We start from the raw sequence: 15,633 nt of genomic DNA on the forward strand, positions 1-15,633 counted from the left end.
GAAGATCCTTGGAGGTCCTGAAATGATTCAAGACACCACCGACAAGATTCAAATCGTACGAGAAAGAATGAAAGCGACCCAGGATCGACAAAAGTCCTATACAGAGAAGAGAAGACTACCCATAGAATTCCAAATGGGTGATATCGTAATGTTGAAGGTATCCCCATGGAAAGGCCTTATGTGATTTGGAAAGAAAGGAAAACTAAGTCCTAGATTTGTTGGTCCTTTCAAAGCATCCAGAGGATTGGTAAACAAACATACCACTTGGAATTGCCTGAAGATTTGGCAGGTATTCATGAGGTCTTTCATGTGAGTTATCTGCGCAAATGCTTAAGCATCTATGATGAGACAGTTCCATTATCTGAAGTGAAATTGGATAATAAATTAAGATACGTAGAAGAGCTTGAAAAGATCGTAAATGAAAGAACGATTGAGCTACGTAATAAAGAATTAGAGTTGGTGCTTGTCAAGTGGAAACACCATCGAGGCCCAAATTATAACTGGGAAAATAAGAATGAAATAAGAGCGAAATATCCCCATTTGTTTTAATCGATGTAATTTCGGGGACGAAATCCTCAAAAGGAGGAGGTATTTGTAACATACACGTTTTGAATTCGTGTTTTGTAATAAATAATATTATCAAATATTATGTTATATTGAGTATTGAGTTCTAACGGATGGTTTTTACTAGAAATTAATTAAAACTATGTTTAGAATCACTCGGAAATTATTGGAAGTCTTATGAGATTCCAACCAAATGTCAAATAGTGAAATTTAACGAAAATATAAAAAATGAAATAAGTAAAATTTTATTATTGAAAGTTGTAAAAAAATCTCGTTAGAAACATTTGCCCGAAAAACTCATCAAAATCCAAGTTATAACGAAGAAGTTATGACTAATCGAATATTCGCGACAAAACCGACACGACACTGAATGACATAAAAATTGAGTTTTTGATAAACTAATTTTTAGCCTTAGTGATCTAAATGAAAGTCGTAGTACTCGTTAAACTGAGAATTTTCAAAAAACAATGCCAAAATCTAACTTCATATGAGGAAGTTATGAGTTTTCTAAGTTTCGGTATAGCAATAGACAGCTAAAAACTCGAAATAAAAATCGAGTGATATTTAGCTGACACAACCTAAACGAGAATCGAAGGTCTCGTCAATAGTAGTACAACGGTAAAAAGACTGACAAAAACGGACGTCGGATGAAGAAGTTATGAATTTTTAACGGTCTTATCCTGTCCCGGACTATTAAAAATATAATAATAATAATAATAATTTCAAAATTTATCGACCGGGTCTAAATGAAAGTTGTAGAGTATATTCTCACCTACACGTGGATATAAATAACATCAAAAACGGAGTTCGTACGCAAAAGATATGAATTTTTGAAGTTATTAAATAAAAATAAATGAAAATTCGAAATATTATCCAGGGTCGTACGCCCAGCGTACGAGCCTACGCTCAGCGTACGTGTGCGATCCGGAATCAGCCATGTCTCTCACTCTTCTCCCTATGTACCACGACCGAGCCCGGGAACCGAACAAGTGACACCTCGCATGTACGCCCTGTGTACGAGGCCACGTCCCGCGTAGTTGGCCATCTCGTAGTACACCCAGCGTACCGAGGACTTACGCCCAACATAAAGCGAGCCTTGGTCCCCTATAAATAGAATGCGAAGGCAGACGGGTTTAGGTTACAAATTTCACACATTTACTCCCACTACTTCCTCTAAATTTACCCTATCAACCCCTGAAGTCCCGGTATCAATCCCGACACCCGAAGCAAGTCCCGACGCCCCAAAGTTCCCGAGAAAATTATATTTTCTAGTCGAAACTCTGCCCGCATAAAGCCGGTTTTCAAAGAAAATCCTCGGTTTCGTCACAGAAAGTCATATTTGGAGCCGAAGTGCTGCCTAAATTAATATTTTAACCCCGGTTATTTCAAGGTAAGTTCAATATATATGAACAATTGTATGTTATGTGTTATATATGCTATGTGCTTTTCCGTTGTTATTATTTCCACTATTTTGTTAGCAAAGTTATACCTTTGACCATGTGATCAGTGAAAGGACTTAGATTCACAGTGGTACCAATATGTAGCCTTTGGCCATGTAGAGCATGTCTCGTAAGAGAATGACTTCTATTCTATGGTATTGGCAAAAGGTTAGACAGGGCGTGAAAACCTGAAATCTACCTTAATGTTAATCAGAAATTGTTTGTCTTCGGTGTCATTTGGGCCGAAGCGTTATTGATGTTTATCAAGTATTGAAATTGTTTTATCTCATTGACTGTAAATCTTTGAATCGAGTCGTTGATTGATATGAAAAGCTTGTCACATGATTTCACATATGCCTTTGTTGTTCCTCTTTCCTTCTGCCATATTGATGTATATATATATATATATATATATATATATATATATATATATATATATGGCATAACGTTATATTGTATCTATTATTGAACTCACTAAGCGTCACCGCTTACCCCTCTCAATGTTTTAATATATTACAGGCAATAACCACCGATTATAGCTTTATACTGTTAGAAGAATTAAAATAGTTTATACTATTACTTTTGTTTTTAAGTTTTAGTATGTGTAAAATTTACACTATCCTGGGTAGTTTGTAATAAACTTAAACTTAGTCGGTTTGTATCCAGTCTTTGTAATAAGACCATCAATGTATAATATAATATGTTTGCGAATAGGAATGTAGCATGTTTTGGAGTAACAACTGTTTTCAATTCAGAAAGCTAGTGTCTTTCAATATGTGTCATTAAGTATTACTAAGCATGGTTCACAATCATGCATGCTTAAATTATTAGAAAGGGTCATGATTTTTATCTATTCGATGATGCTGAGGGTGCCATCTTTTTCCATATAGCAGTAGTTTCTCCCCAGCTTCGTCGATCCGTCCTCTTTAGCAATTGCAACCATGAAGATTTTCCCTTTCATCTTGTTATCATGTTCTTCGTCTTCATCTCCGGATGACCATACTTGATGGTCTCTCTTGACTTGGGAAACATACGCCCTTCCTTTTTCTTTTTCTTCCATTTTATGGGCCATTCTCAGATAGAACACCTTTTCTTTAACTAAATTTGCCTTGCAGTCTTTGGCAAAATGATTCTCTTTGTTGCATTTGTGGCAGATAATGACTTCATTCTTTTCTTCAGCTTGTGTACCAGAGTTCGATGGTTTGTTTGACTGCGGTACTTCTTTCGTGTGATGATCATTCTGCGATTGAGATAGATGGAGAGGGTTATGGGGATATCTAGAGTGATTGTTTTGAGAGTTGAAATTGCGGTTAAAAGGTGGTGTTTGCCATGTCATCATCAACAGCTCCACCACAACATTTAATTGGGAAAGACATTGATCTCATCAAACCTTGTTAGGATCAACAACATCAAAGTACAGAAGCTGAGCAAGAATGATGTTTGCCATGTCATCATCAACAGCTCCACCACAATGGATAATTCTCTATAAACACCACCACATACATGCCAGGTATATTATATAAGTAGTAACCCAACCAAAGAAAGTGAAGAAAGAAGTCACAGGTGTAAGTAAGGATAAAGATAAAGATGAAGCAACTCACATATTGAAAAAGCTGACTGATAACACTCTGGAACCGTTCTTGCATCATTGGGGGTGGCCCTTGACCTTGTGCATATGCCGGGAAGTAGGGTGATCATGGGACTTGTACATCCTCCCTGCTCATTCAATATTATTAATCCGTCATTACTATTTACCAAACAGTCTGAAAAATTTTAAAAAAAAAACCATAATAATCCTATTCCTACCTAATGGACATACTCCCTGCCTCGAATTCTTGTTAACTGAAGAATAATCACCAGAATAAACAGCTTCAGTCGCCGACCAGTAAACCCTACAATCATTCGATAAATTACCAGAAATAAATAAATCTTCCAAAGATGAAAGAGATTTAAGAGAAAGTATGACCAGAATAATTAGGGTCGATTATGGCCCCTAAGGATTGACTCACTGGACATCGGTGGAGAGTTATTTGCAAAAAGGGGGCAGTTTTCAAAAAGGTTAGTAGAAATGGGGCTGTTTTGAATGCCTTTGTAGAAATAGGGCTCCTGACCCACTAAATCAATACGTAAATATATATTGACCCTCACAACTTACAACAATAGTCCTTAGTTTTTTATAATACGTTCAAACTTTATCCTTTTATATATTTTTTTCTACATTTTTACTACATCTTATTATATTTACTTATTATATTTACGTAAATATTAAATATACAAAATAGTCCATAAAAATATTCAACATTGACCCTTATTTTATGAAATATGTTACCACTACATCTTATTTTATTTTTTATTTGTATTTTGTACATATACTTAATTTAATAATATTTAATGTAAATATATTATTCAATTTATAACTAACGCTTATTAGTTTTCAATACCAAATATATCTCATTTATACATTTCCATTAATACTAACATTTAATATTATAACAATAAGAAATAAGAAAACACATAACTAAGATTACATTACTAAAATTTAAAAATCATAATACAAAATCACACATGAAATACAAGATCAACGAAATATGAAATTACAACACAATAAAACAAAAACATAGTTTACTACTCATTGAATCTTTGTTGAGAATTTGAACAATTTCTTCTATTATGACCTGGCTGGTGGCATAGTGTACATCTGCGAGGTTCATCAGGATGACAAATGTCCATCTCATTATGAATTCGATTTGCACGCCTTCGTCCTCGATGAACAGAAAGTTTTGAGTAATCTGCTTCAATCGTCCAGTTTGAATCCAACCAATAATCAACATGAGGAAGTGGTACAAACCCAAAATTATATTGTTGTCTGTATGTCATAGTAGTGTACACATTGTTCACAATGGAAAGAGGGTTGTCCCCTCTATTCCGACAAACTGCAAGTGCATGTGAACATGGAAATCTCTCCATTTGCCACTTACCACAAGTACACATATGTTGAAAATAATTAACAGTTTGTGTATTTCCTCCGGTTCCATTTATCTGTGACCTTGTGACAACTCTGTAAACACCTTCATTGTAGTGAAACTCAGATAAAACATGACTTTGTGCACGAGTGTCACGTTTAAGAAAGAGACGCCACATACATTTTGGTAGAGGTGTAATGCAGTTCATTGCAATACCACTATGCTTTCTGAAAAGTTGCATAGTTCTATTGAATGTAAGGTTAATACACGCCCTAATTGGCAATTGTCTCGCTCCTCGTAATGCATTGTTCATACTCTCAGAGATATTGGTCGTTAAGAAACCCCATCGGTGATTTTCATCATATAAAAGACACCATTGACTTCTTTTAATTTCCTTCAAATACTGCCAAGCTTCCATATTGATTGCTTTTATTTCCCTTATATACTTAGCGAACTTCCTTTTTTGTGTGGTGCTACCCATAGACCAACAAATTTTTTTAAGGTTCACATTCTTGTACCTTTTCATGAGATTACTTCTGACATGCCTCAGACAAAAACGATGGTATGCTAATGGCTCTTTCCACTCCTCTAGATTTTCCATTGCATGAATGATTCCTTTGTGCCTATCAGAAAGAACACATAATTGTCTATTTGGAGCAACAAAATTTCTAAAATGACCCAAAAACCAACACCAACTATGAACTGTCTCCTCGTCAACAATGGCATAAGAAATTGGTAATATATTATTGTTAGCATCTTTTGAAGCAGCAACAAGCAATTTTCCTTTGTAAGAACCCTTCAAATGAGCACCATCGATAGAAATTACAGGGCGACACAAATGAAATGCTTTAATAGCTGGTCTAAAAGCCCAAAAAATATATTTAAATTTTGCCACTTGTGATGAGCTATTTTAGTTATGAAACCACTTGACAATTGTATCAGGGTTTGAAGCCTGCAAAGCTGCAATATACTTGTGTAACTCAACAAAGTTACTCTCCCAAGTTCCATAAATGGTCTCTATGGCTTTTCTTTTTCCATGCCATGCCTTCCAATAAGAAACGTCAACATGAAAACGATTTTTTATATCTGCTTGTACATGTTTCACCGGGTAAGCAACATCTTTTTGAATTGAATGGAGAATGTATGAGGCAATAACTCTAGAGTTTAGAATTCTGCTATTATTGCTAATACAAGATCCAAAACAATTATGTTCATCCACCCAACGTGTAATCTGCCACATATGATTATTTTTCTTCTTAATTGCACGGATATACCATTGACAAGGTTGTGTATGGTGCATAGAACTAGAGCTTTCTCCTTCACCCACCTCGGTCTTACATTTTGCTACCCATTTGTTATGTTTAATTTCATACACCTTAAACTCTCTATTTTGACTGATAGACCAAAGTATTACTACATTTTTCACCTGCTGCTTACTTTCAAATTGCATTCCTAACCTAATTTTGTTTTCTGTTTCCTTCCAAACATCTATATGAACGTTGTCCTCTAAATTTTCTACGACATCATCTCCTATATTTCCAACATCATTCATAAAGTCTACAACTAATTTGTCACTCACATCATCAGAGTCTTCCTCAATATGGCTTAATGACTCACTACTGCATTCTGAGTTAGGATCATCAAATCCAAACTCATTATTTGGCTCAAATCTATCATCACTCGGCAAAGGAAATGGTACTTCAAAATTATGAAGGAGATCTACCAAACTAGTATTTGTAGGTATCACTATTTTCTCAATTTCAACACAAACTTGACCCCAATAATTTTCATCAGTCATAGCTAAATAATACAACATGTCTAAGGTTGAATCATTTATAAGTGGTGCGATATTAGATCTCCCAGAATATTGGTAACATAATGACATATTCAACTTATATGAAGATTTTTCGACTCCAACAAGTGCATAAGCCAAATCTTGAAATTGTTCATACCGTATTTTTTGCCTAATAATGTCTGAAGCAGACATAGTTGATTCATCGCCCTTGATGATTCCATTCTCATATTCAACATTGTCACCCCAATAGAGAGTAATCATAAATGGACGATTTAGAGCCATAAATATAACTGCAAGACAAATTGTATGATAACAGATGCAAATTAGTATCATATATATATAGCCTTTTGACAAAAAAATATGCAAAAATATTTAGAAATTATATATACCTTATGTTTAATATATGAAAGAACTAATAATGTGAATATTATGGAAGCATGAAAGACTGAAAATGTATAATTGCGTGGAAACAATTTTGTAAGAATGATGAAAAACCTTGGCTCGTAAGATCAAATTTATAGCATCAAAAAGTAAATTTAGATTCAATTAAAATTTTTAGACATGACAGTTCATGCAGCTTTAGCTTTTTAAGAGTTTTCAATAAATAGTGACATTTTATTTTGGATAGAGTGTTTGCTTTTACAGATTCAGTATTTGATTGGACAAATCATATATAAATATTACTATTTATTTTTTAATTTATATGATTCTAACAATATTTATATGTTAATTGTATTTGTATAATTAAAATAGTATATAATATTCTAAAATTTTGGAATATAAATGAGATGTTTGTGTAGTAAGAATAATTAAATGCTATATATAAAATTTAATAATATATTTAAGCTACATAAATTAGGTAAATGTAGAAAAAATATATAAAAGGATAAAATTTGAACATATAATAAAAAAGAAAGGACCATTGTTGTAAGTTGTGAGGGATCCTTCATTTCAATATACATTTTAATATTTATTCGGTGGGCCAGGAGCCTCATTTCTACAAAGACATTTAAAACAGCTCTATTTCTACCAAGCTTTCTGAAAAGTGCCCCCTTTTTGCAAATAACTCCATCGGTGGAAGGCCTACACGTCGCCTGTTTGCGCTTCAAGATCGTTGAGGTTTGAGGAGTCGGTGGTGTATTGGATAATAGGAGTCAGTGGTGGTCGATCGATGTATACATCCACTACTTCCGATGTCGACGGAAGCGGTGATATAGTGGTGCAACAGCTGATTAGGCGACAGGGGCGGCGAAGATGTTGTGGTGACCGGTGGTCTGCTTCCAGTGGCAGAAGTCGAGAGAACAGTGGTGATCGAGGAAAACATCAACCTGCATCTACGGTTCTTGAGGTTGGAACGGTGGGAACGGTGGGAAGCATTGAGAACGGGAATCAGGAAGGAGGAAGCGAATATGTGGAACCCTGACCTAATAGAAAATATATGGAAGGAGCTGAATTGGGTTTATCGGTGAAGAGGAAGGAAGCGGTGGATACTCACACTAATCTCATTGTCATTGGCTAAACTAGCGGTGGAATCAGCGGTCGGTGGAATATACATAGAACACGTTGCTGGTGTTGTTATTGTCAACCACTCTACTGTTCAAAATTAATGCAAAAGATTAATAAAAGAAAGAAAACTCACCAATAGGAATAAAGTATTGTTGCTTCAAAATTAGTATATATATATATATATATATATATATATATATATATATATATATATATATATATATATATATATATATATATATATATATATATATATATATATATATATATATATATGGGCAAAAATCTTTCATAAAAACACAAAAAACAACCGGTGAACGGAGGTGGATCAATATCGGGTTTTCTTAACATATCCTAAGAAAAATGTAAAACTGGTGTTAACCGATCGGGCATCCTGGACCAAATCGGTAGAGCTTAACCGGGCTTTCACATAGTATTAGTTTTGCGCCGGGTTCGGACCCAAACCCAATTAGGACAACCTGTGCGATAGGTGGCAAGACATTTCTTTCTTTTTGTTACTGGTAACATTTTCTTGATTTTATTATTTCAAATTCCCCAATATGCCTATGCGTCTCGCATACTATAAATAGATGCTCCATCCCGTCACGTCATTATCTCACCACCAACTTCATTACGCTTGCATGCAACTTCATCACCACCGACTCCCATCTCTCTATACCCCTCTTTCTCTCTCCGGAATAAAAAAAGCGAGGGTTCAAGAAACATTGCCGCCAACACCATTGAAGCACCGCTATGCTCTCCTGCTCTCTTCCTCTTCGTCTCCATTAGAAAGTCCACACATCATGAAACAAACTTCAATGGAACTCAACAGTACCAGAAACAAGAAGAGGTCTCTCTTCGCTTTCATCTCACTCGTTTTCCTTTTCGTGTTATCATTCAATGGCGCTTCCATTTTCTCCGTCAAGATTCCTTCACTTGATCGCACCGACCAATCGCCGCCAAAATTAGGCCGACATTCAAGAAACTTGATCTCTGTATCTTCTTCTTCATCATCATCTCCATTGATGCACGCAGTAAAAGAAGAAACGCCATCTGAAATTTCAATACCCCATCTGACTTTACAAGCGAACTCAGAAGAAACTGAAGTCACCGGCACCGGAGATCCAATAAACTTCGTCTCTGTACCGTTTTTCAAGCACCCAGTACAACAACGGCGAGAAAAAATGGCGATCGGGAAACAAGAAAACCTAAACCCACATGTAATTCCGAACACCCATTTGCCACATTCGCGTAAATCACACAGTTTCACGATTGAATCTGAGGATTCATCCTCAACCAGAAACAAGAAACTACTGAAGATGTTGACTGCTTTTGGGTCTTCTCGCGGCCGCCGGGGAATAGATTTTCCGGCGAGGGTGAAGGAGTTCTTTATGAAGAAAAACGACGGTGGTTCTTGCAAGGTCCGTTTCTTTATGACTTGGATTGCACCAGTGAATGCGTTTAATGAAAGGACGTTTCACTCAATTGAATCCATATTCAAAACAAATCCAAATGGGTGTCTTCTGATTGTATCAAACTCATTGGATTCGATCAAAGGAAACAGGATTCTCAAACCCTTTTCCGAAAAAGGGTTCCGAGTAACAGCAATTTCTCCTGATTTCGATTACTTGTTCAAGAGCACCATGGCAGAATCTTGGTTTTCAAAGCTAATCCGAGGTCATGTTCACTCCGGCGATGTCCCATTAGGCCAAAACATCTCGAATCTCCTTCGACTTTGTTTGTTATACAAATACGGTGGTGTTTATCTCGACACCGACGTAATAGTCATGAAATCTTTCTCCAAATTAAAGAACTCAATCGGAGCACAAACAGTTGATCAAAATTCCAAGAACTGGAGCAGATTGAACAATGCAGTCATGGTATTCGACAAAATGCATCCCTTACTTTACAAATTCATCGAAGAATTTGCATTAACTTTCAATGGCAACAAATGGGGTCACAATGGTCCTTACTTGGTTTCAAGGGTGGTATCAAGACTCCATGGAAGACCTGGATACAATTTTACCATTTTACCCCCGATGGCGTTTTACCCAGTTAACTGGGACAAGGTTCGGATTCTTTTCCGTGAGGGTAAAAACGAGACAGATGCAAGATTTTTGAGGGCGAAGTTGGAACAAATTCGAGACCAAAGTTACACTGTTCATCTTTGGAATAAGCAAAGTAGAGGGCTTCGTATGGAAGATGGAAGCATTCTTAAGAAGATTTTATCAGATCATTGTGTTTTCTGTAATTCATCAGCCAGCGACTATATTGTAAGTACAATGGGATAAAGATTCATTCGTCAACTTTCTATTTTTAGTAAGGCAACTATCTTTCATCATGCATGAACTAACTCAGTTCACTTCACAATCAAATCTTAGATGTAAAAAGAGTGTAAAATTGTACTTTCGTTTTTTGATTCTTGAATGATATATACTAGACATATTCATTGAGTTTGATTTGTTTTTAGGAATATAAATTTGGTTCTCTTGGTTCACAATCTTAGTTCCTTGTATTTTGTGTATTAAAAGTTGTATAAAACCAATATATAGCTTGGTAAAATGTAAAAATCTTTGATACGCTGGAATTTTCTCTTTTGATAAGATTACTTTATGATTTTTATATATATAATGAAAACATAAAACAATGTTGCTATATTGATACGTGTTCAAATGATCAATGCTAGTTTTGTGATTCAACTACCACAGTGACAATTGGGCCTGATCTCGTTTAATTTCATGGAGGATTTTTTTTTTCATAAAAAAATTTCGTTTGGTTTAAGCAATCTCCGATCCTAAAATTGAAATAAACAAAATAGTGAGTTTTTGATGATATTTTCTTCCTCGCATCTCATATATTAAAATAATATATGTTTTATATTTTAATAATAAAATTATATATTAGTGTTACATATATTTTTATTAGAAAAGAACAATTATTATATTTAACTAGCTATTGTTCAACTTTTAAATGTATTTATATCATAACAACTCGGTAAAATAAAAATGATAATTTTAAAATGTATATTGAAATTTTTTTTTAATAGCAAATAAATATATATCTCCTTGAACCAAGACCTTCTAATTAGTAGTTAGATTAGAACTTCTATATTAGCCCAGTGAGCTACCCCAAATTGTATATTGAATTTTAAATATTATATTTGATATTGGATTATGCTATAGATAGATTTTTATTATGATATATTAAGTGATTCTTTTGTGTGTGTATGTTTCAGTTAAAGCGATGAAAAGAAATTAGGTTTAATATCATAAATACGCAACGAATTATTGGTTCGTTTTATAAAATATAATTGTTTAGAAAACGGTAAACAATGTAACTTTTTGCTCATAAAAATAAAATAGTAAAAATTCCCTTATTGTAAGGTATTTTATAAGTAAAACGATAAGATTATTATCTTATGATATTATTAACAATGATATTTCTTAACATTTTAAATAAGAATTCGTTATCCATTTTTTACACCATCTTTTTATTTTAGATTATGATCGGAGATGCTCGTACCTTTTTTTTTTCAAAAACCTCGTAGACTACAAAAAAAATACTCTTAAAATTCACTTACTAATTGTGTTCTAAACAGTCTAAAATCATTCTATAGCCATAATTCACACTGCCACTTAATATTTAGATTTGGACATAACTAGACGTTGTTCTTCAATCTCCAATTCCCTCCTCGCACTCTGGAATATCGTTTCAATTTGTTCTAACGATTTTCCTTTCGTTTCTGGAACACATTTGTGAACAAACAAAACAGAAAAACCAGAAATTATCGCAAAAAGAAAGAAAACACCACCCATTGTAATTCGTCTGGCAATTGAAAGGAAAGACATTGCCACAATGCCACTAATAACCCGATTCCCAACCACCCCAATTGCCGAAGCCTGTGATCGTAGCCGTAATGGGAAAATTTCGGAGCTTAAAACCCAACATACCGGCTCGATTCCAATTGAGAAAAACCCCACATTCCCGCAAACAAACACCACAACCGATTCCATTCCGATGGAACTATTCTTAAGAACGGAAAACGCGATTCCGAGGCTTAATGTACATAAAGTCATTCCGATTGTGCTCACGTACAACAACGGTTTCCTCCCGATTCTATCGATAAGAACGATCGCTACCACGATCACAAATGCTTTTGTGAATCCAACGGCCATCGTCGTTCCAAGTAGACGGGAATTCCCCGTGATTCCCGCGCTTTTAAAAATCATCGGGCTATAATAAACGATCGCATCAATTCCCGTTATTTGTTGAAAACATTGGATTCCGCACCCGGCGATCAACATTCTCTTAACTCCCGGAGTCGGATTCACCAATTCCTTCCAAACCAATCGAGCATCGTTGGCATTCAAAGCCACTTTTCGAATCTCATTCAATCTCTCATCGATTTCCATTTCGTTATCATTAGTTTTCAATAAAACGAGTCTGGCTTCATCGATCCGGTTGTTCATCGCCAACCACCTCGGCGACTCCGGAATCACTAATAACGCAAATCCGATGAACACCGAGGGGATGATTCCGATTCCAAGCATAATTCTCCAATTTATATTTACGGGTAACCCTCGGAAAACATAACTTGACACATACCCTAATAAAATCCCAAAGTTTATGAAAATCTCGGGAAACGAGGTTAAAAGTCCGCGAGATGTTGTTGGTGATATCTCGACAATGTAGATGGGTACGATTAATACTGCAAAACCAATTCCGATTCCGGCCACAAGACGACCAATCAACAGTATTCCAAAGTTTGGTGCAATCGTCATGACGATCACACCAAACTGGAATATAAAGGCCCCAAAAGCCATTGTCCTTTTTCTACCAATAGTGTCAGAAGCCTTCCCCCCTGCTAAACTTCCTATTAAGGAAACTATGTTCAAGATTCCAACGATAACTTCTACTTGTACTTCACTTATCTTCAAATCTTGTTGCATAAATATGATTGCTCCACCCATTACACCTACATCTGTCATGATAATCAATAATAGACGAAAATTATGGAAAATGTATATACCAATATGATTTTTTTTGGGTATCAGAATTTCAAAACTTAAAGTTATGCTTGAATAAATGAGATTAACTTCCACTAAGACAAAATTACATAAATGGTCTCTCTATCTTTTACAAAATGTCATGTCCTTAATTTTTTAATTGATAGTCACTTTTTTAGGTGGTTGGTATATAACCAACCATATAAAGTGATTTTTATACCTATTTTTATAAAAGAAAATATAAAAAAAACATTTTATATAGATTACAGACCAACTACTGAAGAAATTGAAGCAACATGGACTATTCTTACAAAAAAAATAAAACGTAAACTTATGATTTTTTGTAAATAGAATGTACCATTTATGTAATTTTGTCTATTTATAATGTAAATGTTAGAATTAACATGGTTTTTGAGAGGAAAAACGCATTGCTTTCTCCAATACATGTGCAAATTTTCAGAAAATTAAAGAAACTTTTATTGGGATGGAAGGCATGAATCATGAATGTGAAACAGATTATGCGAAAAAGATTGTTACCCAGAAAGAATTGAATCAACTATAAATAGGGTCAAAATCTCCAAGCTCTTGGAACCCATAAATTATTATTAAAATTATAAAAAATAGAAAAAATGTAAATATAATTAAGAAAGAGAGGAAAGGGTACCAACCATAGCCAAGAAGAACAGAATTAAGAGATGCAAAAACAGCACAAGCAAACACAAAATGCTTGGTGTTGAATCTCGTCTGTTTCTTTTGTTCAAGATCCATTTCTTGTAGCGCCATTTTCATCCCATTTTCTTGAAATCAATTCGTTTGAATGAATATTGTATGACAAATATATGTTTTCTGGATGGCATAAAGATGATGAAACCTAAACCTGAAAACCGAACTTTCTCTTGTAACGCTATGGATTTAGATAGAGAAAGGAGGGAGTTTTTTTTTTTGGGTGGGTGGGTGGGGGGGGGGGGGGGGGGTAGATGTATTTTATTACTTCGGTATTGCATTGCGTGGGAAAATTCTCATGGGTTCTATGTAATCCGTTTAGCTTAAAATTTAATTTTGGGTATTGAACCCACCGGGTCCAATTTGTAATTATAAGCTTAAGCTTCTATGTTTGATTATAAATTCAACTAAACAATTGGGACTTATCAAAAAGTTAATTCTTTTCGTGATTCATTAGACCCATAATATTTATTTGGAGCAACTTAAATCCATCAATGTTTTTAATCACATTGGATAATTAATTTCATCTAACACTTTTCATGAAAGATCATCTTGGTGATTGTAGTATCATCCGACCATTTTGTATAATTGATTAAGATGAAAAAGGATTTCAACTAATATATAATATAACTAGTTTATAACCCGTGGAAACCACGGTTACAAAATTGATTAAATATTCATAGTAAAAAATTCAAAATTATTAATCAATTATTTTATATAAAATTTTAAATACATTATTAATTAAGAGATTTTTTTATTAGTTATGTAAAATTATAGTTATTGATTCAAATAAATATGTGTAATTAATTTATCATATATATTAGACTCTTTTTATTTGTGAACTAATGAAAACAATAATATAAACAAAATTTAGAGTTAGAAGTACTTTAGGAAATATGTACATAAGTATGCTACTAGTCATTTTAGAGTTGGTGTGCTAGGACCGACCAAAGCCACTTTGAACTCTTTTGGAATTGATCGAGTTGATGTTTAAGTTAGTTTAGACTAACAACTCACTTAAACCATTGAGGTCGGTTTGATTTGACTAGACAGTAATCATTTTATTCGATGTTAAGGCAGTAAAGACTTACACGTTGATTTAAATTGAAGTAATACAACGTTTGGTACATGGACTAGACCGGATATGACTACTTAATTGGAAATGATCGACCGAACAATAAATGAATAATTGTGCGAATAATTTTTGGTATGACCGAAAGAAAACAACGGTTCAAATTACAATATTGTCCTTTTATATAAAAATATGAGAAATCAAATATTCTCTTACTTTTTGTTCCTATCTTCTTTCTACATACTTAAGATTGTGACATTTATCATATTTAATAAAATTAATAAGTTTTTATTACACTTGTCGTCATCTAAAAATGGTAGAATGAGGGGTAAGAAGAATAAGTAGGCGAATATTTAATTTCTAAAAAAATATATTTTAGAATAACCACCATAACTTCAAATTAATGCTAACTATTTTCAAACCTAATCTATTTATATTGACATATTGACATGCCTTCGATCAGGAACATAGAAAAGATTGAAGATGGAGAAAAGATATGAATTTTTAGAAGATGTTTTATTTAGATTAGGAACATAGAAAAGATTGAAGATGGAGAAAAAATATG

General features: G+C 34.1%; 3 protein-coding genes across 3 annotated transcripts; 1 reads left to right on the forward strand and 2 right to left on the reverse strand.

The window, feature by feature from the left end:
* Positions 1 to 4,628: 4,628 nt before the first annotated feature.
* Positions 4,629 to 7,043, reverse strand: LOC111891205 (uncharacterized). Its single transcript, XM_023887275.2, has 2 exons — positions 5,893 to 7,043; positions 4,629 to 5,826 (listed from the first exon to the last, which is right to left on the reverse strand). The coding sequence occupies exons 1-2, from the start codon at positions 7,041 to 7,043 to the stop codon at positions 4,629 to 4,631; spliced, it is 2,349 nt and encodes a 782-aa protein (XP_023743043.2).
* Positions 7,044 to 8,851: 1,808 nt separating this feature from the next.
* Positions 8,852 to 10,709, forward strand: LOC111891202 (uncharacterized). The gene has a single exon (XM_023887273.2). It carries the CDS (start codon positions 8,858 to 8,860, stop codon positions 10,556 to 10,558), a length of 1,701 nt encoding a protein of 566 aa, XP_023743041.2. The 5' UTR covers positions 8,852 to 8,857; the 3' UTR covers positions 10,559 to 10,709.
* A 1,102-nt stretch (positions 10,710 to 11,811) lies between these two features.
* On the reverse strand, positions 11,812 to 14,190 carry LOC111891207 (probable polyol transporter 4). Its single transcript, XM_023887276.2, has 2 exons — positions 13,942 to 14,190; positions 11,812 to 13,248 (listed from the first exon to the last, which is right to left on the reverse strand). The coding sequence occupies exons 1-2, from the start codon at positions 14,060 to 14,062 to the stop codon at positions 11,903 to 11,905; spliced, it is 1,467 nt and encodes a 488-aa protein (XP_023743044.1). The 5' UTR covers positions 14,063 to 14,190; the 3' UTR covers positions 11,812 to 11,902.
* Positions 14,191 to 15,633: the final 1,443 nt, after the last annotated feature.

The sequence above is a fragment of the Lactuca sativa genome, chromosome 4, assembly GCF_002870075.4.
Source record: "Lactuca sativa cultivar Salinas chromosome 4, Lsat_Salinas_v11, whole genome shotgun sequence".
NCBI classification, from domain to species: Eukaryota; Viridiplantae; Streptophyta; class Magnoliopsida; order Asterales; family Asteraceae; genus Lactuca; species Lactuca sativa.